General features: G+C 42.0%; 1 protein-coding gene across 6 annotated transcripts in view; it reads right to left on the reverse strand.

Moving 5' to 3' along the window:
- The window catches only part of DENND2B (DENN domain containing 2B), a 151770-nt gene that overhangs the window by 36189 nt on the left and 88122 nt on the right, over positions 1–27459 (reverse strand). For 5 of the 6 annotated variants that reach the window (XR_008431321.1, XM_053944691.1, XM_053944688.1 and 2 more), the window contains 6 exons: positions 22560–23774; positions 18693–18829; positions 8321–8469; positions 5434–5649; positions 3197–3293; positions 2220–2264 (listed from right to left, as the gene is read on the reverse strand). Coding sequence is in view for 5 of the 6 variants with exons in the window: in XM_053944691.1 (XP_053800666.1) it covers positions 2220–2264; positions 3197–3293; positions 5434–5649; positions 8321–8469; positions 18693–18829; positions 22560–23774 (1859 nt within the window). In the remaining variant the exon portion in view is untranslated. The remainder of the gene's footprint in view (positions 1–2219; positions 2265–3196; positions 3294–5433; positions 5650–8320; positions 8470–18692; positions 18830–22559; positions 23775–27459) is intronic. The other variant, XM_053944692.1, reaches the window with a different exon arrangement.

Raw genomic sequence — 27459 nt, forward strand, 5'->3', positions numbered from 1 at the left:
GGCATTTAAAAAGAAAAGGGAATAAAAAAAAGAGACCGATCATTACCTGAGACTGTAATGCATTTGTGTAAGCCACAGCCATTCACAAACCACTTCCAATTTGCCAGAGTGTTATTCCAAGCATGTTCTCCTTTCAAAAGGAAACCTTCTAGTTTGCAAACCTGTAGTCTCCCTCACTAATTGCATCCATAAATCATAACTCTCTCCAAGTACTGCAGTTATGCAGCACTCAGTCACTGAAATAATTTGCAGTTCGTAACTGCTACCCTGGCAAAGGTCTGGCTTTTCTTCACACATAAGACTGGATTATAAACCCTTATGTGGTTGTGCAAATGCACTGGAGCCTCCAGGGTGACACATCTGAGGTCTGGCTTACCCTGGTGAAAAACAGTTCTGTGCCCTGTCCCTGCACAGCACAGCTTTTTGCTACACACCATGTAAGGCAAGCCATGGAATAAACTCCAGGGAAGGGCGACAGGGAGGAAAGGAAAGATGTGCCAATTGCCTCTTGTGGGTTGCTTTGTTAGGGCTAATTCAGCTGGGGGATGATTTAGATTCATGGTCATTCATGAAGGCAAAGATCCAGTGACTTGTTGCTTGATACCTATGGAGGACTGGTCATTAACATCACTACCAGTTCTGGTACACCAAAAAAAATAAAAAAAAAAAAAACAAAACCAGCCCAGTAAAAGCAGCTCCCTGCATGCTCTTCCCCAGCTCTTCACACAAGCATCTCTGGGCAACAACAAAGGAATTATTAGCAGCACAACTCAAACCATTCAGGCTCTACTCACTGCCACTGTCCACAGATTCCAAAAGCTGACTGACCCTTGTGACAGGGAAATCAGGGATCATAAGCACTACGGGAAAGCCCTTGGTGGCCAGCCCTCATACATCTGGTTCAACAGAAAAATTAGAAATTATTTTGATAAAACACTTGGGTCTACAATGTGACTACACAGCTGAGGAAGTTAATCCCCAGAACAACCTGCCTGCCCTGCCTAGAGGCAGCCTCACACTGAGGGGCACTGCTTCATGTTTGCTAGGGGGGAAACCAAAGAGCCCACCCCACCAGACGGGCACCCAGTGAGTCCTGTCATGCTACACATGACAGGGGGGTCTTCAGGTCAGGATGCCCTGAGAGCATCAGTGTAAAACACAAAGTCACTCAGGAGCAGTTGGTTAGAGACACATCAAAATGAAGATCCTCTGTTCCACAACAATGGGGGAAAAGAGTTTCCAGGGAGATCAGAATATCCTCCCAGTAACAAGAAGGGGCCAGGTTCTTTCATGGCCTATGAGAACAAGCAACCTCTCTATTTTCTGACACAAAGAGAAACAGAACTGCAAGTGCTTTTAGGTTGGTACAGGTAGACAAAGGAGCAAGGAGTCATTTTCCACACATCACTATGCAATGTTGCATACAGCCTGTTTTGGATGGTCTTACCACCACCTATCTGGCAAAAATATTTCCCTAAAACAATGTTTTCCAGAAAGTGTTGCTGCATGTACAGCAAGCAGGTGTCATCTGCAATAGGTAGACATGGATGATTGCCCCATATCTTACAACAGCTCCACACCCTTGTCTTTATTACCCCTCACCTACTAACAACATGATGGGTTTTTAGTAATGAAATCTGTTGCTGCTGTCTTCCACTTTTTTATAGGCCTGTTTCTGTACCAGGACTTAGGAAAAGGAGAGACTAATTTAGTGGCCTGGCTCAGGCAGAGTTTGTGCAGGTGCTGATAAAGGAATTTCTACAATTTGGAGACTGCAGACTTAGAGTCTAAGAATCACAACGCTGGATCAGACCCAGATCCTTGCCTCCAACAGCAGTGAGCAGTAAACACTGAAAGCAGCATATGAATAAGAAAGGAGCATCTTTATCCAATCCCATCCCTCTAAGCCTGCACCCAGTAGTCAGTCTGGAATAGATCAGCATCTCTGAAGTGGCTGACAAAGCCAATCTATCAAAGGTCCTATTCTTCATTAAATTACACAGTTGCCAAATCTTTGTTAGATCTTCACAGCCCATTTTGTCCTTGCTTTCAACGTTCATGCTCCTGTGTTGGAGCTTTGGGAGCTCTGCAGTAATGGAGCTGGGAAACTATAGAGAATAGAGGCCATGGACAGGAACAATGTGCAGTAGCAGGAGAACATACATTGATAGGGTCTGGGACAGGGTCTAACTAGAAGTCACTGAGGGCTGAACCCTTACCTTTAAACCTGTCATCTGAGTCACTCTCACTCTCGCTGTTCTCATCTGCAGAGGACACAAAGGCATCAGTTAATGCAAAACCAGAGCAAACAAACCCAGCTCACTGTGCTGCAACTGGGAAAAATCCTGTCTCACATCTCTGAGCCTTGTGATACACACATGCATTTCTCCTCAGTCTTAAAATATCTTGAAATAAACAATTTGAATGACTCCTTAGATTGTGTTTTCCTTGGATTTACTTTCAATATTGCTTGAGTGTAAGAACTTCATTTTGATGAAAGGGAAAAATTCATTCTCCATTACAGCAACTGTTTGCACTGAATCCCCATCTATGCTGAGCTGCAAAAGTGACATTTGGAAAACAGGTCTTAACCCTTTCTCTTCCTGTTTTCAGATTTCAATTTTTTTTAAGTTATGCAACACTTGAGAAGTCCAAGTAAGCTTTATGAGCTTTGTCTGCCTGGGCAACATTCCCAATCACCAGAACTCACCAAACTGAGTTACAGTTAACAGGCAAAAGTAACCTTATGCCAAGATGTGTTACTGAGGGCTTCTTGATTAAAGCCCTATTGTACTCTTACTACAAACAGGGACTGAATTTCCTTTTTGGCCCCTGTTTTTCCAGAAGCAGTCTGAAGCACAGGGTGAATTACACACTGTGAGTGCCAGGAAAAAGCATGCAAGAACTCCAGGGTCAAAACTGTGATTTTTGGTCAAAACTTACAGTAAATGTGAACTAAAGAAGAAGCTGGGTAAGTTGAGCTGACCATGGGATTAATAGGATACACAATACTGAGAATCTCGTTTATTTTTAGCTCATCCCCATCTTCTCCTCTTGCAGAGAGAAAATTATCATAGTTCACAGAAAAAAAGCTCTAAACTATGTAGAGTCCAGGGTAGAAGTGGAGGAAAGAAGGAAATTGATTAATCCTGTAGCATCCAAATAGATTCACTGAACCCTGACACTTGCACCATACCTCGTAGGGATGTTGTCTCAATATTGGACATAGAAAGTTTCTTCAGTCGTTTTTTCCCTCTTTTTGCACTGTAAATGGAATTGATTCTTTGGACAAGCTGCAAAATAAGAAAATGAGGAATCAGTAAGACTAAGCATTTTTCTGCCAGGAGACTTATAATTAATGTATTCAAACAAAGCATGGATGATAGACTGGCTAATGCAGATAATATCTGTCTGCCCCAAAAATATCTGAGATGATGGGAAATGTTAATGAGATTACTTGTGTTTATTGCCTTCAGCAAGAGGCTGAGATTACTAAGAATTCAACATTAAACAGAATCTTATAACTTTGGGAGAGTCACAAATATGTAGCAATTAATCTTCATGATGTTTTATAGGTCAGGAATAGTATATTTCATTCCACAGCAGATTTCTTCATAGAACTATAATACAATTTGTAAAAGCTGTTTCACCTCACCTTCCAGACAGAAATAAACTGAGTGAAAGGATGCAATTTGCTATAGACACAGCAGAAGGGCAGTAACAGAGCACAGACTGAAACAAAACCTTTTTAGGTTTTCCCTCTAATAACTAACACTATCTCAATTTTGAAAATTCTATTCTCCAGGAATACGTGATCCTCAAAGGTAAGGTAGTAAGAAAATAGAAATTATCACAAGATTTGCAATAAAATTGTGAATGTTCATATGCTGAAATCAGAATTTCACATTAGGAGAATATCTGTCTCTTCAATTTAAAGAAAATTTGGTAGAAAATTAACAGCCAAACTTTCCAAGTTTTACTCACAATCAGGTAGTAAGTTACTCTGTAAATAACCCTATGATTTCCTCCAGAGAAGTGTGCCCATTGGTGAAGTATAACAATATATTCCAAGAAAGTAAAAATACAGTAAATATTAAGGATGTAGGATTAATTTCCTCCTTAAACAGAATTTCCAACAAATTCACAGAAACATAAAAATCTCCCTCTACTCACTGTATTTATAGCCATGTACTTTAAAAGATGCTCTCTAATAAGAACAGGAAAGAGTTGAATACACAGTAAAAATCAACTTTGTTCACAAGCCAAAATGAAACATATTGGCAGTTCTCCCCCTCTCTGCTTCTATTGTATTGTTGGTTTTTTGGTTGTTGTCTTGTGGCCTGGGGTTTTTTTCACATTCCATTTTGAATTGGAAAAACTCCTTAAAAATGAAAAATTAAGTTTTATTTCAAATCCATCAAGACAGTATGGGTATCAGGATGGGGTCAGTTGTGAGTAAATGAAGGGAAACCTATTAGACCAATTAGTTATTTTCCTGGAAACAAACGATGGGGAAATAAACCACTTCAGATGTTGCTGCATGTTATAAATAATAATTGCTTGGCCATCACCCATTCAAAATCTTAAAGTTATATACACAGCAATGCTCTGGTCCACAGAGTTTAAAGAAGAGTGTGGAAGACAGAACTGCCTTAAAATCAGTTCTGTGCGAAGACGGCCATCAGATGTTTGCTCCTCTTGAAAAACTTGGAAGCTATCACTTCCAGGGAAGGGATTTTGATCTAAATGTTCCTTTAGGATACAAAAAGAGCTTTCAGTGATGGCCAAAGGCTGGCTGTTGGAACCCTGCTTACTGGGCTGACAGGCACTGACCCCAAGAGAACACTGCATTTGACCTGAGGCCATGGAGAAGGCTTCCAAAACTGAATGAAAGAACTGGGATTATGGGAGTGGAGTTTGAATAGAAGTGTGTAATATCACGTGGTGGAAAACTTAAGAGTTTTAGAATATAGTAATATATATAAAGCAAGATGGAGGTTTTAGGGCAGAGGCCAGTCCTTCTTCTTCACCTTCTTCTTCATGGGTTTGGGTGGTTTTGTGTAATTGGATAGAAAAGTCCATATTGCAGGGCCACAGGTGGTTGGTTATTGGGTTAAAAGTAAAAATAATTTCGGTGTCATTTCTTAATTGGATAGTTTATCCTTAAAAGGCCTTGTAGAGAGAGAGAGATACTGTTCCGTGTTTAGTTTAGAGTGTAGAGTGTAGTGTAGAGTGTAGAGTTTAGTTAGAGTGTAGTGCTGTAGAACTCGCAGTTTGTGAAAGTGTGATATAGATAAGAACTAATAAACATCTGAGTCTGAACAAGAAATACATATTTAATCCCCACCCTGGCACGAAGAAGGTAAGACTCAACAGGTGCCTAGAAATTCACAGCCAGGTGACCTCAGCACAAGGCTGACCGCACCCCGGTACCTTTGGGATCCTCCTGGCGCGCCGTGTGGACAGCAGCTCGCTGGCAGTGCTCAGGCTGTCCTCGTTGAGGCTGGAGGGGGACGAGGGGATGCCCAGCTGGGCCAGCAGCAGCATGTCATCGTGGCTGTGCCGCTTGGGCAGCCGCGGCAGGCGGTGGCTCTTCCTCTCTGACCAGTTCCCCACACGCAGGGAGTGGCTGCTGGCCTTTGAGGGCAGCTGCAGGGACAAGGACAGCATGAGCTCTTCTCTTGGCAACACCTGAGGCACCTGGTGTCACACTCTGCCACCTGTGACAGAGTGGTGGCTGCACAGGGACACCACACCAGGGGACCACCACTCTGCAGGATGTGTGTCAAGGTCACAGTGAAGGGAAAGGGGTCAACCTCTAAGACTGTAAAGTTCAAAGAAAACAAACACCATTTCTGACCTGCTACATTTCCATTACATCCTGTCAGTTCTGTGAGCCCTAAAATCTAACTTGAAGGCTTGGCTGACAGCAGAACACTGACCCAACAGGTCTGGTCCATTCATCTGACTTGCAGGAGTGAAAATAATGAGTAATTACACAGTTTATTGTAATATTAATTCAGTGTAAAAGTAATAACTAAAATAGCAAATTCATGCTATTTTATTCAAGAAAAACAAAGTAGAAAAATCAAGCTTGTTCTATTTTCATGGTGTTAAGGAATTTTAAGACCTTACAATGAGCAGAGTTACAATTACAACTCTCCCTAGGTTCCCAAAAAATTCCCTTTAAAACACAAAACTGTTACCACTACAGGGCAAAAGGGAAATCTCACTGAAGGATTAAGCACCAGGTAACATCTGTCTATAAAAAATTGGGGGTCTTTTGGAGCAGTCCTAAGAGCAGCTCTGCCCAGCTCCAGGTCTCTGCCTTCTCCTCCCAAACACAAACATTGTAAAGAAGCTTTCCCAGAATGTCCAGGAAAAAGTACTATTGTGTCAAGCATCTGTCATTTGGCATTTACTAACATTCTATCAGCTCTGTTACAAGCCATAAATCTGCAGCAATAAATGTCCCACTTATTGGCTGACTGATTGCAGTAACAGCCTACCTGGGATTAAGCACAGGTGTTTCTGTGGAGAGGGGTTGCATCACAAATACAATGTCATCATAAAACATTCCTTTCATACCTGATGACTTCAAAAACTGAAAATAATCAGTGGGAAAAGAAAAGACACAGGGATTCAAAATGACCACAACACCAATGTTTCTGAGGTCTCTGCATGCCACAGGTTAGCATGCCAGGAAAACTGGTGGCAGTCTATATTTTATTGAAAGGAATTCTTTTTGGAGATGATTGTTGGAAGCTTGCTGACCTTCTGATCTCTTCCATCTTGTTTATCATCATCCATGACTGAAAAGCCATGTTGCTAACCCAGCTTTGTTGCTATGATGGAAAAACTGGGGTGATAAACTATTGCCAAAGTAACCATTCTTCAGGAAATTCAGACTTTTCTATTTCTGGTCATTGGAGAATTACCCAGGCCCAAAGCTGACTCGCTCTTAGCGTCTCTTCATTTTAAATATCAGCACAATGACAGTGCAGTTATGACAGGACTGACTCCTGTCAGGGCACTCCCAGCAGCATTTCAAAAAGAAGCTACCAGAACAAAGCCAGACCTGTTGCAAAGGGTACCAGAGAGTTCTTCTTTACTGAACAACTTTACAGAAGGCACTTAAATCCGTAAATTCTTTGGTAACCCTCGGTTAAAGAGAACACTGACCAGTGCCTTCCTATGGCTCTGTATGGTTCCCAGCCTAATGACACACCCTCAGGGATCCTCTGGATGCTACACAACTTCTGTAAACACACACAGAGCCAGAAATAGTTGCTATGCACCATATCCCTCTATGAGGGACATTTCCCTATTATCTTCATGACTGTAGTGCTTGTTTCTCCTTTCTCTGCCTGATCACTACTTTCCACTTATTGCTTTTCCAGCAGCTTTGCTGAAGTCACTCCTGGCTTACAGGGGATGTGCTAGGAGCACACTAAGAATCCTGGTGATGCTTCTTTTGGATTGTGATGTTTGCACGCACATGAAGCGAGTGAAAGAAAATGTGTTCTGTTTTCTTTCCAGGTCTCTTTACAGGACAAAAATGCAAATTGTTATTAACTTTTTGTTCAACTGTGAATTTTCTGTTAAATCAGTGCACAGTGAAGTTCCTTTAAAGGGTGCTTTGAATCTCAAAATTAAGTATGTGTTGAGATTTCGATTTTACCTTATGAACATAGTGATCCCATAAACAACAAAGCAACCTGGTATTTCATGGTGTTCACAAAAAACCAGGCTTACTTTGTTAAATTCACCACAAAAGGGAAAGTCTGCCAAGTTCCTCATCTTTCTTTTTACGCTATAAAAACAATTTACACAGACTAGTTAACTGCAGACACTCAGGTTTTTCTATTTTATTATTCATATATTTAGTCAGGGCTTTTACCTGACATTCTTACAATAAACATGCCACAGTACAAACTCCCCATGGGCAGAGACAAGCGGGGCCCTTGTGTAACAACACAGGGACAAAACCAGCAGCTGACTTCTCCCCTCCTGTCCCTGCCCGGCAGCAGAAGCAATTCCCTAAGAGGTGCGGCACACAAGGAGCAAATTTAGGTGCAGAATCAACTCGCAAACAAGCAGAGGAAGGATTCTTCCGGGGACTGCGAGGCCAGGGGCAGCACAAAGCGCTCAGGGGCGCGGAGCCGCAGCTGCCGAAGCGCTTCCAGCGCGGCCCGAGGGCTGAGCCCGCGGAGCCGCCCGCAGCCCGCTCTTGCTGCCCTCGGGCCGGGCCATGCCGGAGAACCAGCCCGCTTGCAGCTCGGGCAGCCCGCTTGCAGCTCGGGCAGCCCGCTGCCTTTACCTGCGGAGGTGCTGTGTATTTCCTGTTCTGCGGCGTCCACATCCTGTGCAGGGAATCTAGGGAGTTCTCGGACAGCTGATGGGATTTTCGCCCCCCGTGACGGCCTTTCAGCTCCACATCCTCGTACGGGTTTTCCTTGGGTGACTCGCCTGCACGTTTGGGTTTGGGGTTTTTTTTTGGTGTTTTTTTAAGGAAAGAAAAACAGACAAGAATGTAAAATTAGAAAAAAAAAATTAAAAATTATGTGAACCAAGTGAAAGGCGTTTAGAAAAGCTCCTCAGCTTTCAGCATGACTCATCCCTCTAGCTGCAGCTGGAAGTATTTGGAGAAGAACTTGACTATGAGGTCGACAAGTTTCTTTGGATTTTTTTACTGTTCCCTTTTTTTTTTTTTTTAACTAAAATGTGAAGATTTCACAAGACGTGCTTCTGAGCATCCACAGCTGTGGAAAATTTATTGATATATAAAAGCTAAGGCACTTCAGTTCTTGAAAGTGTATCAGTAGATTTTGTAAATCTCTAACAGCCACTCACGGGGTGAAATGAAGACCAATAAATCACTGTGCTCAACACACCCTCCTTACACACAATAAGACAATTCTTATTTAATGCAACCTTCGTTTTTCTCTTCTCCTGAGAGACAACAAAGAAAGAATAAACACTCCATCTTAGCAGGGCCAAGAGACAAGATTGAAAAGGCAAAAGGAGAAGAATTTCTGTCCCAGCCATCCTGCATCCTCAAAGTGTTCTTTAAAATATATCCTGTCTTCAAATTAGGCAGCTATTCATTTCAAGTTATGTGACATTCCTGTCTCCCAGAAGGAAACTTATCCTGCTAGTAATATATAGAGGCTTAACCAATTAAACACTAAATATTACTTAAATGAAAAATACAGATAAAATAAATTAAAAAGCAGACTCCATCCTTTTGAATTTTTAGCATTTGAAAACCAGAACCAAAACTTATAGTCCATATTTAACTGAGATCCAATACCCACCATCTTCTCAAAACTCCTGAACTTAGCAGCCCTCTGAAACAAAGTAACATGAAGATGAATGTTATCAATAAAATTGACATTTTGTATGCATTTTTTCAGACAGTTGATAATCAGTAACTGATTTAGAACGTCAGGTTTTTCAGACACAGTCATTCCAGTTTTCCAACTGTCTTGAACAGAAAAATCATCTCCAAAAAAATATTGATCTACTCAAATTCAAGACTTGAATTTACATAAACAGCAGGAAGTTAAAAGCTTTCAAACCAACTTGCTTTTGGCTTTATACCTAAAGATGACTTTAAAACCCGTGGGTTTGGTACAATATATGTATTGCAATACAAACTATTTAGTATAAGAAATTCAATTCAGAACTGAGGACAGAAAGCTGCAGCATGGTTCATTATTCCCACTGTTGCAGAAAATATTCACAATGTTGAAGGAGATGACAGCTGGGGCATAGGTGTTTTCAGTGAGAGCAAGGCCTGGGTTAACACAGTCTGACTACCAGCTATGTTGTTCTAGGCAGACTAAATTTCCTTATTGTACAAAAGAAAACAAAAGTAGTTTGTGCTTTCTACTTGATTGTTGAGCCTGGAAGTGTGAGACTGCTTGGTTCATCACTTACAGCCACAAGAACTTTTGCTGAGCAAGTTCAGATATTCACAATACAAATAAAAATACAGTTTTGCTTTGGTAGTGCATCATAGTAAGATTTCTAGTCAAACATAAGCACAAGAGTGAATGCTTTAGCTTTGTTCTAATTAGAAGCCTGAATCACTGCTGCTCTTGAAGAATGTTTGACTTGGCAATCATAGCTTATTATTTCATCCAGAGGGAATCTGATTCCAGAGGCTGCACTATCATTTTGGCCAATGCTCATGCCACATGGAAAGAACACCCTCAGGTGTGTGAAGTACATGAAAAAAAAAACCCTTCTGATTAATGCAATGAACAGGATAAATCTTAAGCAAAGATTTCTAAAAAAAAAGTAATGCTATGGAGGATTATAGAAGTGGTTGATTTTTCTTGTGGGAAGAAAAAATAGATATCACACCCTGATTTTGTTACTTGTAGACTCTACAGCTCTAGAAATTATAATCATAGCAATGAAAAATTTGCAAAATGCTGTTACTTACATCTGATTGGGCTTTAGTAGCATCATAAAATTTCTTGTAAATCCAAGTCAAGTATAGGTCAAGCAAGTATTTTGGAATGGATTAATAGATTTCAAAATACCCAGCTACATGAGACACGGCTCAAACACTCACTTCCTCGTGGAAACAAATGTTACTGTATTGGTCTACAGAGTATCCAAACTCCCAGGAAGAAACAAGCCCATCAGTGAAAAAAACCTTTTTACAATGTAAAGCATTTATAAATGTTAGGGGGATTCTCTTTCCAAAATAGAATGTAAAACAATTGCTTGAACCAGTCAAACTCAACATAAATAATGCTGACCTGACATATTAAGTATAGAAATGGGCCCAGAGAATCTTGGATGAGAGAAGAGGGAGAAGCAAGGAACCATGAGCAGAGGCCTTTTTTTCCAAGTCAGAGTCTCTACCTAAAGAGAGCTTGGGCCAAATTCCTCTTCAGTGTAATGTGAAGGTTAGAGGAGACACCACAGGGATTTTAACCCTTTCCCCTAGAGCTGTGAGAGCTTCTCCAGCTGACTGGTTTGCTGTTCAAGAACACTTGTGTCTAATCTTTCTTTCATTTGCTTAAAAACCAAATTATTTTGGAGTTTGGGTTTGTTTTGTTTTGTTTTGTTTTTCACTTTGAACTAATGCCTTGGGATCAAATATACCTCACCACTTTTTTTTAAGAACATCCTTCTACACCAGATCTCTGATAATGAAATAGTCTGATCCACCAGAAACCACCTGGTTTTGCTGACATGAGTTTTGAATTAAGTATGTGGTTCAAGTTGTGAACTAGAAGAGACAGACAAATAAACTATCTCCTCAGCAATTTTCAACCACTGTTTCTTAGTATCTTCTGTCCCTGGGAGACACACAAAAGACCAGATATGCAAAAAGAGGCAGGCCAGACTGGTTTCTCTACAAATGACAAGGAATCAAAGGTGTCAAGTAAACTAAAAATGCTGGAAAATACCCTGAACTGCCTTAAAGCAGCATTTAATAGCATCTGACTGCACAGTGACTCCCTTCCACAGGAGAAACATCTGGGAAGCGGTGGTCACCAGCAGGTGCATGTCCCACGTGGGAATGAGGTCTTGGGGAGACCTGTGGTGGTGGCTGCTGCTGCTGTGCTGCAGCACAAAAAGGAGAAAAGTTTCCATGTCACTGTCTGGCTCAGAGCTTTACAGCTTTCTCCTCAGCAGCACCACTTCTCCAGTCTCATGCAAGGAATGTTTGCAAGCTGCAGTGCTTGGATTTGCTGCAAAAGGAAAACATATTTACAATGAAAGAGCAAGGAAACATCCTTGTTCCTTCCATATGGATGTCTTTACTGGAAGCCAAAAGGAGAAACATTATGCAGTATAGAGGCCAGGCTTGTCTTAATGAGGCTGATCCAAGAGCCACACAAGACAACAGCAGATTATCACTGACTTCAAAGGAAGCTGAATCATACCCCAGAATGCAAATGATCACAAACATTAAGTCTTTGCAAATACTGTCTCTAATCACCATCCCTACTCCCAGATCAGTTCCCTGTATTAGCATTTTTTCCAAGTTTCCCATTTTCTCAAATTCTACGTACCAAAGTGCTGAGTTAACACAGGGCATTTATCTACATGACATTTATCTTCAGAAGATCTCACAGACAACATAATGAATGGTCCATCAGGGAAAGAAAAGAGAAACAACAACAACAAAAAAGATGAAATAACCACGGATATTTAGAAAAGTCCTGAGGAATGCAGTGCCTTGAGCTTAAGCATGGATGAGTTTCCTCCAGGGGCTGCAGTTCCTCACTCTGTGATGCGATGCGAGTCAGCCCCACTGAGTCCTGAGGCAGCACACAGTGTTCCTTTGCTCAGCCTCTCACACGTGGCAAATGGGAAGCAGAGGCAGACTCAGCAAGCCTGTCTCATGCTGAGAAAGGAGTGAAAAGTAAGGCTGAGGAGAAAAAAAAATGAAGCAGGCAGATGCTGCTCTATAAATGGCAGAAAGCAGGGAAATGCATAATTTCTTTCTAGATGGGAGAAGCAATTATCAGAGGAATTAAGTGATTCACAGAGTGCTGGTTATAACTCCCACCTTTTGCACTGCCAGGAAGAGAGAAGAATGGAACAGCAGGTATAGAGTAAAGGAAAGGACTCCTAAATTTGTGTGAATCTGAGTGCCTAAATTGGGAACTAACACTCACAGAGGAGATGCTGAATCCACAGGGTGATGCCCAAGCTAAGAACCTGCTGCCTTTCCTGCTGGCTGCTCTGAAAGCCCAGGGGCCTGAGTTGTATGGCCAGCACAATTATCACCTCACAAATGAGGTGCACGTGCACTGCTCACTCATTTCAGTCATAAAATTACACCAGCACAAATCCATGCCACCAGTGCTGGAGAAAAACTGGGCCATTGGGATGGCTATGAGCACGTTCAGATCAAATGGATGAAAACCAGTAAATCTCCACACTCCCATAATGTATCCAAACTTAGCTCTTTGGTACATACATGAGCTTTTTAAATGTCAGAGATGCTGCAACTGTGCATCTCAGCTGGGGAATTTACCCCAGAAACCTGCAGAAAGAGGAACTATTTCAATCTCAAATTACAGCTAGCACACATTTACAGCTGCTTTGAAAAGCTATTGCTGAGCAGCACAAAGTTACAGACCATTACTTGCTTATAGTCCTTTCACCCAGTGTGTCACTCAGTACCATGATCTCAGAAAAGCAGTAGAGCATCTACAGCAAGCAGAGTGGCAAGTCCAAAATGCAATCAGCCTTTTGAGCCCTGCTCTATGGAGTTTGTAGGCAGCAACTTGTGCTTTCTGAACTACTCCAGCCCTTGCAATAAGCAGAGGAAACACTGCAGGTGCTTCCAGCTTCCTGCTATCTCTGCGAGGACTGCTGATAATGCAATCATAATGAAGCATAAGGGAAAAGAATTAACATGGCTGATAAATGAGCAAGAAATTTCACTCCCAGAAATCACCTGTTTACTGCTCAATCCAAAATCAAGTGCCTGAAAATGTCTGATAAGCAGCTGTTAGCACAGTACAGCAGCAGCTTGCCTGAACTGCCTGTACTTCAGGGGTGTCACCCTGCTGCCTTCAACACAGTCTCTGAATTTAAGAGGGGATCTAGGAGAGCAGTCTCATGGTCTTTTTTTTTCTGTTTTACTAACCTGCAGCATTGACTAGGAAGCCAGGCAGTAAAGCTGACAGAGACTGTCACAAGAAGCTGCAGTGGATGGTACAGTGATGAGACAGACTCCACATAGAAAAACTGAGATCTAAATAGGGCATGAGATGATTATTAGAAATAACTGAAATCCATGTATCCAAATGTAACAACAATGCAGCACACTCATTGTCAACAGGATCAGCTGAAGTATTTGGCCTTTCTTTGACAGGCCCATATGAACACTGTTTGATTTAATGTGCTCTGGCTGCCATTACCCTACAGTGTATATTATTAAACTTGACACTATTACACTTTCCAAAATCTCACCTTCTCTTTAGGCTGTCACAGGCAGACTGTGGGTGCAGAATAAGACAGGAATATGTTATTCTGTGATCACTGTCTGTACCATCATTATGCATCAATTCTAGCTCCAGAGACCTTCTGGTGTCTGATTGAAAACCCAAAATGTCTTCAGAGAAGCAGCTAGCACAGCACTGCTGGCAGAGTTGGAATCTCTCCAAGTTTGCTTAAGCTTCACAGCAGCCTAGCAATTCCAGATTCTCCCTGATTTGTCATGGGATGATATTATGACAGACTAAAATGTGCTACAAAAGCATGTCAGGCAATAATGTGGCATGTGAGGATGGGATTTTACTCGAAAGATCAGCTTGCTCTCTTTCTAACCTTTTCCCACATTTACTGGAAGAACTTTCCGAATGTTCTAATTTGAAAGCCATGTCAAGCTGGAACATTTTCCAGCTTGACCTCAGTCATAGTTGGTGCAGCTCTGATCACATGCAGCGAACGGTTCAGTAGAACAGCTAAATCATCCCATTTTGTTACATGACATGCCCTGTGTCAAATCTACACAAGAAATCAAACCAACTGATTGGTTTAGGAGAGATCAGTTGCCTTACCAGCAGGGATAAAGGGAGTGACTTGTCCTGTTTTAATGCAGAGGTAAACAAGAAGCTGATTATCCCAACTGAAGCAGTATTATCTCAAACTGACAGAGAAAAAGAGCCAAGCAACTGTGTATGACTCCACTGTTTCATTTATCAGTCACCTTTGGTGTCAGCTGTAACAAGATTAAATTATATTATATGCCCCTACAGGAAGCAGTGATTAAATTGTCCTCTTAAGGTGCAAAAAATATCTGTCAATCGAAGTGTCCAGCTACTGAAAGGGCTCCAAATCTTCTAAACATGACACTGAACTGGCCCAGAGAGCAGAAGGCTGCATAAGAAACTCTCCCCAAGAGGGCCAGCTGCCCCTGGGACAGTGAATTGCAGGACACTCCCAATGGGAGCCCACCAGCAAGATCCCATTTAGAAATTCATCCTGGTTTAGAGATTCCATTGCAATGTCTTTGAGGCATTGCCTTACTGTCTAGACTGCTTCAGCTCCAGCTGCCAAAGTAGACATGGAGTCATGCAATGTTCAGTTAAACATTCTCAGTCTAGGAGGCAACACACAGAGCCCAGTTGAGCAATGGGTTTCCTGCACATCTGCAATGTCCTCTCAGAGGAAATCTCCACCTGTTCTGCTGTGTGCAGCACTCTGGGGAGTTACAGGGTAAGAAGCCTTGTCTTGTCAGAATTTTCTTCTGCTACATTTAATTTCTAAATACAGTGCTATTTCTTTCACCTAGTTTTACTAGATTTTCTCAATTCAAACTTAATACTATGCCCTTGACCTTCACTTTATTTATTCAACTTTTTTTGATGATGATAACAAGTGCTTTGTCCTAGATGTCAGGTCAACAATGCTTCAGAGACACAAGACCTTAAATAACAGTATTCCAACATCTCAGCTGCACTTAGGGGAGCAAACTGGAAAACTGGAACCATATGGTCCATATGACAGGAAATACTGTTGTGCACAAACACAGCAGAAGCAACAATCTCAGCCATCTCTTAATACTATGATAGTTTCTTGAATTCACACAAAGCCAAGCGTGGCTTCCCCAACCGGATTCAGAAAGCCACATCAATTTTGGTCTGATTAAAGGCTCATTCAAAACCACAAGAAGCAAAACAATGTTAAGTTTACTATGACTGCCACATTTCTGGGAGTGCTAGTACAGAAGATGAATGAAGTCCACATGGTTCCTTGCACATGGAATACAGCTCTGATTTATATTAGGAATGTGCACCCCTTTATACAATGGCTGCTTGATTGATGCAGAATGGATCATTATGTTCCAATCCAATACCCGTCCTAAGCTAACCATGCAGGTATTTAATCTATTAAAGTCTACAGAAATATTACAAAATTGAGCAAAGTATCTGGTTCATTATGCCACTGGATTTCAAAGCACAATCCTTTTCAATTTGAAACTTACTATTTTTTTAGAAAGCCAGCTCTCAAAAATAAGATAAACTACACACAGCAGTTCATTGCTGCCCTGCTCATTAAAGAAGAAGCAGTGCAAAGGCACCAGGAGGAAGACAAAGCTTTAGTGTGCATATGCCCCACAAGAAGAGGCCATGTGGGGCATGACTCAAGAAAAAAAAAACAAAAAACCAATGACTCCAGACCTAGCACTTGCATGCTTAGAATCTGTTTAGCCTGGGAAAGGCTGGGGGATAACCCAGCTGCTGTCTGCCACTGCCCAGAAAGGCAAATGGAAAAGGCAGCACCAAGCACTTCCTGGAGGTAAAAGGATGAAGGACAACAGTCACAAATAGCAAAAAGGAGAATTCAGACTGGATGGAAAGAAAAATTCATTCACTGTGCCATCAAGAAAACATTCTTCACAATGGAGGCTAAGCAATGGAGAAGGCTACACAGGGAGGCAGGGAAGCCATCCTCCCATGGTGTTTTGAAAACTCAACCAGATGAAGCCCTAAGCAACCTCATCTCAAGTTGAAATTAACCCTGCTGTGAGCAGAGGCTGAACCAGCTGATTCCACAGTCCCTTCCAACCCAATTTTTTTATGTTTCTGTCTCACACTAGACTGCTTAGCGCATTGCTCAAGATTCACAGCTTTCTTTTCTTGTATTTTAACACTTCCTTACATTACAAACATTAATTCTAAGGGATGGGGGGACATGACACACGTAATTAAGTTTATTACTACAGCAATAACGTTTAACTGTCTACAAGTTTTAGGGAGACAAGGAGATTCAATAAGGTACAGGAAAAAAAGACCCACCAGCACCTCTAGGGGAACTGTTTGCAAAGAAAACTCAAAGCACAGTGACAGAGCCCTTTATAGCTTTGAAGCAGATGTAGATCTATAAAATAAACTCACTCTTGCAGACACCTGGTTTGTATGAGCGCAAAAGTGCTACTTGGAGACTGGGGTCTAGCACCACTGGTATAAATTATGCAGATGTGATACACAAAGCTACAATAGTTTCTTTAAAGCTGGAGATCAAACCACTTTAGCTTGTCTTTAATCATGCCTGACAGTTTATAAGAATTATACTGATTTGGTATTCCCCCCACACTGCTGTATTGAATGAAGTGCTTGGAAAGAGGTTGTTAAAAAGCAGTACAAAACAATGAAGTCCTGTATTTGTCCACAGATCTGAAATTTTGCATTCTCTTCCCACTGCCCTTCCAAAATGCCCAAATTATAGACTTGCAGGAGCTGGTTTATAGTACCCATGGGTTGGAAAAGCCCATTATGATTTTGTTTTACTGAACCCAAGATTTCTTCTCGTTTGAAGAAAGCTTCTTACCAGTTCTGCACATTTTATTTTGATATTTAACAAACCAGACAAGGAAAAGAATCATTACCACCTAAAATCTGGTGCCACATTAACAAGTCCTGAGCAAAGATGAGCACTGTAACTAACAATACATTTTCAAGTGTGAATAGCATGGTGGTTTGTCATAGAAAGGGATGGTGATCATGTAAGGATGCTCTACACAGCATTTTCAATATCTACAAAGTTTTCATTTTAACTAACAGACACTGAGCAGGAGTTGAAAGCTTCTGTTCTGAAAGCATTTCTTTAATGGCATAGAGGAAGTAAATTGAAAGAGTAAATTCCTGTTTTCACTGAGGCTGACAAGCCAGAGACAGAATTTGGGTCAAACAAAGAGTTCCAGGCTCCAATTTGTGGCCACTGTTCTTTGCTATATCAACTGACAGGACCAAGAATAGTTTTGTTCTATTTGTCTTTGTTTGCCTCTCAAACATTTGTAAGCACTATTAGAGTGCCTTTTTATCAAACTAAACAGGGCCAGCTTGTCGATGTCTCTTCAGAGGATGTGTGCTCTGGGGTCCCAGACTGTCTTGGTAGCCCTCCAGCTTTCATTATGTAAAGATTCATTGTCCAAAGTAAAATGAAGTCCCCTTTGTATCTGTTGTAATAATATAACACTGAAAGAGTTAACAACAATGCAGATATTCATCACTTGTGTGGAAAATCTGTGCTCTGAAGGGCTGCCCAATTTTCAGTAATTATAACAACTTTTTTTAGATGTTAAAAGAATGTATGCATAGGCCATACATTTCCTTCTAAGACCAAAAGAAACATGTTTTTCTTATGAAGCTTAATGAAAACAGTGTTTTTTGTTGTTCATTCCCGATGGTGTATAGCTAAAGGAAATTAATTCCTCTTTAACCAGGAACTGGGACTTGGAGGAGACCAGGAACAGTGCTACAAACAACTGCTTTGGGGCAGTCCACACTGGAGTCCTGAAAAGCTCAGGTGACCACACAAGGCCTCTGAGGTTAATCTTGCTGTTGGATAGTTCTGTAAACACTGTCTTGAGTCCTGTTCTTTACATTTTTACACCACTCAAGGCTTCAAGCCAAGGCCTCGATAAAAAGAACTCTTTGGTCCGTGAAAAACATTGGCAAAAAGTTGACCAAACAGTCTGTTTCCAATACTACCCAGTGAAGTCTGAAAGAATCAAGACTTCCTGCTTGCAGCCTGAGATGTACATTTGCACTGAAGGATCAAACCCATTTAGCCTCCATTTAATCTCTCTCTGCTGACAGCACTGAATGTTCCTGCACAGGGCATGTGTTCAGCAATACTGTGGCCTGCCCACAGCCACTCAACATCTTGCTGTGAGCCCATGTTCTGCAGCAGCTTCTTACCTACAATGTCTTCATAGGCATTTTCTTCTAAAGTGCTCTTTGATCCAAATTTATGCTGGCTCTCAGTTCCATTTTCAGTCGGGGAGGGAGGGTACAGGGATTGCAGGCTTGAGGCATCCTCAAACTCAAAGGATTTTCTAAAGTTTAAAACAAAATAATTAGTAACAAGAATGCAAATTTATTCAAACATTTTAGATGAGTGTTTGCATGTTAAGAAGTATGTATTAAATGAACCATTATTAAAAAAAAAATCTCACCTCATGCTTTAAGGACTAGCTTTTAGCAGACACTAAGTCCTGTGCTCACAGCAGTCTCTAGTAGAGCCATCTATGACAATTTTATGGAGTTGGAAGTATTGTTATCCCCATTATGCAGACAGGAAGAAAGTACATTCTATTTTTCCAAGTTTACAGAATAAGTTAGCAGCACAGTCCTCAGATTAGAAATTACTTTGCTCTTTCCAGAGGCCCCAGAAGCACGTAGCACTCTGTCCTAAAGAAAGGCACAGTCTCTGAGAAGCATTCCTGCACTGGTTGCTCTGGGAGATGTAGCACTTAGTTTGACAGCACTCACATGTCTTGAACCTTTGGATATGTTCCTGTGCAGAGCTCAGTGCCTAAATGCCAAAGGGAGACCCATGTGCCAGTCACCCATATCCCATGCCAAGCACTGGCAGCAAAGGAGAGAGCATTGAGGAAATTGGTGCATGAGTAGCTTGGGCTGATGGTTTGGCCTTTCTGGCAGGACAGCGAGGACCAGCTGGGTCAGATGAACCCACACAATTTGTCTCCCATCCAGGGTGATTCACCACCTCCCACCCGCACCTGCCCCAGTGCTGCTGAGCAGTTCTAGAGAGTTCTTGGGCTTTCCTCCTAAGTTTTTCCCACTCTCCAGCTCACCCAGGCCTTGTTCTCTGGGGCAGTAACTACACTGAAGGTGGGAGGCCCATGATTTGCAGTGGCAGCAGTACAGGGGCTGGCATTCATTGGATTGATTTACTGCTGAGGATGAAACAGTGAGAAAAACAGGCTCAGGTCAGAGCATAAATAATCCCATGGTGCTGCAAGGCTTGTGTGGACTGTGCTGGTGCCCATACTCCACTCACTGAGCCCCAGCCTAGATTAACAATAAACCATCCTGCCATCAAGCCCCCCTTGTCTTTCTTCTTCCCAGCTGGAGTGCAGCATATGTTACAGCATGTCCATGTGGCAGTGACAGAGACACTTTGGCCTGTGAATTGGCTGAAGCATCCCTACAGGTAACACAGTGACTATGACACAGAACACTGCATTTGAGAAGAGCATTTCCTGTTTGTCTGCTGGAGAAGGCTTAGGGCTGGCATCAGGCTTCAGAGCCTCCTCTCTCTCCTTTCCCTAATCTTCAGAATATCCAGATCCAAGTTATACATATCAGGATCATAGCAGAAACAATCTGCATGTCAGATCCAGATACCTGCTCCTCCACAGCTACTCAGCACAAAGGATGCTGACACACTGAAGGCACAGCTGTGTATGAAATGAGACTTTCTAAAGTAGTTAAATACCCAGCTCCTATAGATTTCAAGGCACCACTATGATGTGGTGACACTGTGCAGGATGACAGGAATGTCTTTGTGGACCAAGGCTCAGCTGTGGTCCATGTGTCCCAAGTCTATCCGGTGACACTCCTCTGCTGCACTGTGTGTGTGCCAGAGGATTTCCAGCTGCAGGGGAACACCCAGCTCACACCCCTCTGAAATGTTAAAGCTACTCTTGGCATCAGGTTCTCCAGATCCAGCCTGGCTTTCTGCTAGCAGACAAACATGAGAGACTTCCTCCCTATTACTAGAGTGTTGAATTAGCCATGAAAAATAAAATCAGTCCTTTCAACCGAAGTATTGGGAAAATAAATGCCCTCAGTCTGGTCTCATGACATTGCAGGGAGTGCACACCACATGTATGTTCAGTCTGAAATACACAGCTACAAGCTGCAGGCGCAATGAGTTATGTCTGTTCTCAAAAAAAGAACAGTTTGGGTACTGAGATTTCAGTAATTACTCTCAACCAAATACTGTCATTCTTAAATGATTGTATGGTCTTTAGTGCTTTGTAAATCATGTAAATCCTTTCTGTAAATGAAGGAAGAACAGTAGCAAAGACAATAAAATTAAGATTTTTAGAAAGGATTTCCACTCAGCATTGAAGTCAGCCAGCAAACCTGAGATTTTTGGGAGGCTGATTTGAACTTACTTATATCATTATTAACAAGAGATGTGTCCAGAGAAATCACTAAAGTACAGTGGGTAAAGATGTTACAAATGAATGAATACCTAGCCAGTAAAATGTCAAACTGATTTGCAAGAATTATTAGATACACATGACAACCCTGTTAATCCTACAATTTATATTCTACATCTTAAATTAATAAATAATGCTTTTTAGAAGGCTTGTTTCCCCTAGCCCTAACCCAGGCCTGAAGCTCCTTTGCTGAACTGTGCTGTTGTCTAACTCTGCTCCGACAGGAGACTGAATCTGCAGAAAAGGAGGTGCAAGCAGGATTATACCTCTTCTGGAAAGGAGCTTCAAAACTTCATCTCAAAAACTCACTGTGATAAAATACTGTGGTTCTTTAGCTTACTTGCCCATTTTCCAATAAAGGCTATCATTTACACCAGAACATTTAAAAATCATTGTTTGTCTTCTGTAGATTGCAAATGCTGTGCTGAACAAACTGAGAGCAGCTTTACTTCACAAATTTTCCTTAAAAACTAAATTTACTTCCTCTGAGATTATTGCCAGGACTAAAAGATAAGCACTGCTGATCAGAGCTTGATTTTCCACATCCCCCCATGCCTTTCTGGAAGAAACAACCTGCCTCAACAGAGCTGTTTGATCTTTCAGAAGCAGGTGTCTCTTGAGAGAACAGGACAGAACCTGAAGGCTCCTCTTCTCTTCCTGTCCCAGTATAATTCAGGTGAGGTTGTGCTAAAAAACTGTTAATAATTGAGCCAACATCAAGCAGCAGAATCTGAAGGGATAGTGTGCATCTGAGATGCTGTTTAGCAGTTCCTTGCAAAACTCATCACTAAATATCAAGGGAGGGCGTGTATCATACGCATGCACAGACAGGTGAACTCATTAAAAATGCTGCAATTTGAATGCTTAGCAACCACTGTGCCTACAATTTTCCAAGCAATGAGAAGAATGAGTTTTACCATGTCTAAAACTCAAGACAAGTCACGTGATTAAAACAAGCCAAGCTCCACAAATTGCTGGGGAAATGTAGTTGTGCACTCTCCCCATCATTAACTTAGGAAGACACAGAGGACTTTCTGTGATAAAACAGTTTTCTCAGCATTAATCCTCTACAGCTGTTGATAATAATTTAGGACATTATTCCTAAGGACTGAATTAAATAAAATCATCTACATTGCATAAAACTGACATAACTGCTATAGTAATGATCTTTGGAAATAGAAAACCTCTGCAGGTACATTTTACAGGAAGAAACGACTGTGAGGGACCAGCTATGGTCCCACTACTGGACAAAAATGAAATTATGGTCCATTAAAAATCTCAAACAAGGGCATTTATGTCAGAATTAATTACATAATTTTTAGCACACCTAACCTAGACCTTTTTTTGGGGATCAAGGGATGCAGATTTTAGAACTCCTAAAAAAACCTGAAGGCATTCAAAGGTATTGTACCAGTGCATTCCATGAGTGCAGACCAACAGAAAAAAAAACCACTTCTCTTGCATGCAATTCCTAGATTTTCTTACAGCAAAAGCATTGCATTAGAGGGAGAATTTAAAATATTGCTACTGCAAAAATATAGCTCACTTATTTATTCATTTGGAGAACCGAGCGCACTTCCTTGATGTTTACCTATTCTGGGATTTTCTGTGAAAGCGCGACTCTTTCTTCTGCCTTCTGGTCACGGGGGGCGCAGGAGTGGATGGGAGGGGAGGAGGAGCAGTGGGCGTGGGAGATGGAGGTAGGCCATTGCTGGGTTTGCTTTTGTGGGATTTGTCTGCCTCATACTCAAAGGTACGCTTGGGCTTGGGGACGGGATTCACGGCGCTGTTAGGCATGCTTTCCAGGAGCACTTTGGGGCCAGCTGAGTTCGCAGTAACGCCCTGTTTTGTTTTACTGCATTTCTCAGCCTCAGGAGATGTTTCTGGTTCACTCCCCAAAATAACACCCCCGCCTTTGCTATCGCTCAGGGTTTCACTCAGTCCCTCCACAACAGTCAGAGTCCCAGACTTTTTCCTCCCTTTCTCAACACTGTAGCAGCTACTTGGTAACTGGGGGAGGCCTCTGCCCGACTGCTCCTTCAGTGCCTGCTCGATCTTCTGGATTCTGTTGAGCACAGCAGAGGACTCTTTCCTCACATGGCCCTTAAGGAAAGTGGCAGAAGGAGGTTCACTCCTGCCTGGTCTCTTTTCAAACCGACGGCAGGAATCCCTGTCCAGCAGTTCCTCCTCCTCTGTTTCCGGGTAAGAGCACTCGGAAAATGTTCGGCTCATTCTTCTTAGCCCTTTAAAATCAAACGTCTTGTCGCTGCAGGGAGAGGTCAGCACACTGGGGCAGCTCTCACTGCCTGACCTCTCCCCAGCATCCCTTTTGTCCACACACACGCTGGTCCTGGGGGACAGCTCCCGGCGGCATTCCCATTCTGTGATCTTCTGCCTGATGTCCAGCGCCTGTGAACGGACGCTCACCCTGCTGCTGGAGAGGGTCCTCAATTTGGTGGCAGTGCCCAAGGACAGAGTGCTGCAGGTGAGTGGATGGCTCCCTACTGCTTCCCCATCTCGACCCTCATTTGGACTCTCCTTTTGGTTAGCCTTGAACACGGACAGCCTTTTATCCAGAGCACCCACACTGATGGCTTTGAGGGGGCGGCTCGGGGAGTCGCTGTCTGACAGGCTCGTGGAGATGCTGCGCAGCGTAGACGTGCGGCTGTTCCAGTCCTTGAGGCACAGCCTGGAACTAGGAACTTTGGAGAGCCCAGTAGAGCGGGAAGAGTCCTCGCTGTCACTGAGGGGGTAGGCGGGGCTTCTTTGAGGGGACAGCAGGGGCGGCGGAGTGGCTGACTGGCACCTGGAAACAGAAAGAAAGGAAAAAAATCAAGGCCCTAGGGAGACTGGAGTTATTTTCCAACTTTCTTCTGGCTGCAGGTCTCCACACTGCAAGGCCACCCCAAAGCATCACTGAGACACCAGTGACCATTCAGCCACAGAGTTGGGGTGGGAGATGGCAGCCTTTAACTGGTGATGGCCACAAGCAGGACACTTGGCACATCCAAAACAAGTTTTCTCACCTCTGTTTAACCCCCAGCTTTTCCAAGTTTCCTAACTAAATGATTCTCATATTCTGAAATTCTCATAGCAAACCTCTGCTTTGAAAGTATCTACCACCTGCAAATGAGTAGACCTGGTGTGTCTTTGATCTGGTGCTGTGGCCAACAGATTAAATTCCCCTTACAAACAGAAGTTATTTCTTTTCAAAAGAATATTACACACTGAGAAGACACGTTGATCTGCTCACACTATGTGTTGAATAATATAAACTACATAGAAAGATCTCAGTGTTACCCTGGAAAAAACCTTTGGAACAAATTCTAGCCACGGTCTGCAAAATCAGCTATTGTTACTGGGGTTTTGTACATTGTTGCAAGGACTTTTAAGAACAAAAAGACAAGGAAATTAAATAACACGTTAATCATTTGGCTCATCAGTGATGAGCCAGCAGTAAGGAAATTAAGCCAAAATTGTGTCAAAAAAGGGGGTTTGCTGCCCTGCCAAAATCCATACATACAAGTCATAGCAGAAATAATCACAACTCATTGAACATTAACTCCTTTCTGTTTCAGACAGTACAGGAGAAAGAGGAAAGAACCATAAGTAATGCCTTGCATATGCTATTAAGCTTATGCTGTGTGAAGACTGTGGAAAACAAGCTGGTTTTTATCAACTGTCCCGTACATAGGCAAGATCCAAATGAAAGAACTGCTTGCCCAAAAGAAATCAGGGGAGCAAATGTCTGCACTATAGCAAAGGGAGAAGAGATTCAGAAGATTTCTGGTGCTATATTATTTTCTTCCCAACAACCAGCCAATACCTACAGCAGAAATGCCAATTTCTGTGTATTAATCAAAAAAAAAAATCCAGAGCACTGGAGTGATTTCTGAAAAATTTACTTTAACACAGGAAATATTTTCTTTTCCTTCAAATGCAGCCCAAACCAGATTATCAGATTTCATCCCAGTTTCCTACAGCAGATACTTCACAACCAAAGCTCAAAAATATCACCAAAAAAAAAGTCAGAAAAATACAATAATCCTCACAAAGGGAACTGATTTCTTTTTTCAGAGAGAACAAGAAAGTCTATTACAGAAGTTACACTGCTTGGTGACTTTTATTTCTTTACTGTTTCGAAGATAAACTTGCCTGTAGGAAAAGAGATCTCATGTCAAAGATGATGGCAAACACTCCTACAACAACTGCCTAAAGCAGGACAAGAAAGGATGCGTGCTCTTTGCATCCTAGAAGTTGAATTTCCTGACATTCTATACAGCTACAGACAGGTGTCTTAAGAGATCTGAGAAGATCAAAAGCATGTGACAGATGATGAGTGGTTTTGGCTGGCTGTTGCTGCTCAGTTTGTAGTGGATAACCTAGAATTACCTTGGCCAACATAACCTTATAGTGCCTGAAGATGAAAGCTAAATCAGCCTCCTCACATTTAGTGGGGCACCCTGATCCTTCATTATTTCACCCTGTCTCATCTCAGTTTCTTCAGGTTGATACCACAAAGCCAAATTTTATATTATTCGTAACACTGCCTTAAGTTAGATTTGAAATCATGTTCTCCTAATTCTTTCGTCTTGTGCAGACCCATCCCAGAGCTGCACTGACATTTCTCTCAAGGAAACAGGCATCATCCAGTGGAATGTATTTTCCAGTACTTTATGTCAAAAGACTACAACCTTCACTACAACCTCAGAAGCTGCATGTTGGCTAAATCCACTGTCAGGATTAAGCTACAGAACAGGGACAGAAGAGGCCCTGTGGAATGCTCTAGCATGTACAACTTGCTTATTAGACTCTGATCTGCACTGGTTATATGTGGTGGGTTCAGTGCTGGCCAATCACCAGTGCACTCACTAGAATATACTTACTTAGCAAGAATAAAATATAAAATGACAGGGGTAAGGCCAGTAAAATGGGACAGCAGAGGTGAAGAACGTGCTGACAAGCAGACAGTCATAGACACCCCTCTCTGCCTTTGACACACTGCACAGAAAATACCATAGGCATAGTCCATCTCCTTACCATCTAAGAAGTATCTTTTCAGCTATTTCCACTGTCATGAAAAGGTGTGGTGATTCATCAGGGAAAGAGGAAAAGGGGAAAATAATGGTTTACATAACCTGAAGAAGTTGCAAAACATTTCCTCTTAAGAGATATGAGCCATTCTTTTAAACCTCAGGTTCCCAGTAAGGTAACTGCAATTAAGGCTTCATCTTGAAACCCCCAAATTCAGTTACAAAACTCCCAGTCACTTCCACTGTGCTAGACCAGGGCTGCAGAGCCACAGGCCTTCTGCAGGAGTTTTCCCTCAAAGACTTGGGTTACCTCAGTTAAGAAATAGATTCTGTTTTACACTGCATTCCACTCTAAATTTGAGTAATTCAGAGAGAATCTATAGGACTTATTTAACAACAAAGAGGAACAGAGCTTTGGCCCAAAGGTTTCAGCATGCATTCTCTAAAGGATGCTGGTAAGTAACAGAATGAAAGAAAAAAAAACATGTCCAAAGCTGATTAGTAGATAATAAAATGGGTTCTTCCCCAAGAAACTTACTTCCACTAGAAGAATGTTCTCTTGAAGGCACAATAGCTCCACAGACTTTAAAACCAGTATTACTGGACAGAGATGAATAATTAGGAAACTTGCAACTTTCCACAAAAGGATTGTAAAGGAAAATGCTTTTAATTGAAGTTTTCTACACACAGAATGACATGGTGCAGCAGCATACAATGCATATCATTACATAAACTTTCCAAATATCATCTATAAACAACATAAATAGAGATCACGGAACCAAGTTCAGCTTTCTTAACAAGTTCTATTCATTACCTTCATTCTGGGCAAGGATTATTTCTTTGAGGATATCAGCATTTCACAAAAGACACCGTTATAAGTTGCTCTGATTCCCCGAGGGCATTCTTCCAACACGCAGCCCTAGGTGTGCAGTGCTGAAACCCCTGGCAAGTCAGGTGTGCACTGCAGTCTCAAAGGCTGCCAAGCAGCCCATGCTGTCCTCTAAACAGGTGACAGATCCTGGAAGGATCTTTCTGCTGGGACTCATCGCTGCTCACCAAGGAGAGCAGACAGAATCCAAGAGGCGCTTTCCAGCTCTCTAGACCATGCTCAGCTTTGCTGTTGTGATTTGTTCCTTGAGAAATCAGCAGTTACCCACAGTAGGGGGAAACTGATGATATCAGTCAAGCTCTGTAGGATTTTGAACTGTAGATACAACTGATCTTCATGTTCTGATTCAGGCTTTTCTCTTCAGTTTCTCTTTTTGTCGCCCAAACATAGAAAAAACTTGTAATGTACAAAAACTGTCATTTTTGAAGGCTGCTCTCAAATATTCATATATTCTATTGTTTTCTCTAGTAAAGGCATCTCCTTTCACCAGGTCGTGTGACCACATGTGGATAACAGTGGAGCTGCATCTCAGCTGCACCAAGAAGAGAATAGACACACTTGCTTTAAGA

The sequence above is a fragment of the Vidua chalybeata genome, chromosome 6 (assembly GCF_026979565.1).
Source record: "Vidua chalybeata isolate OUT-0048 chromosome 6, bVidCha1 merged haplotype, whole genome shotgun sequence".
Taxonomy (NCBI): domain Eukaryota; kingdom Metazoa; phylum Chordata; class Aves; order Passeriformes; family Viduidae; genus Vidua; species Vidua chalybeata.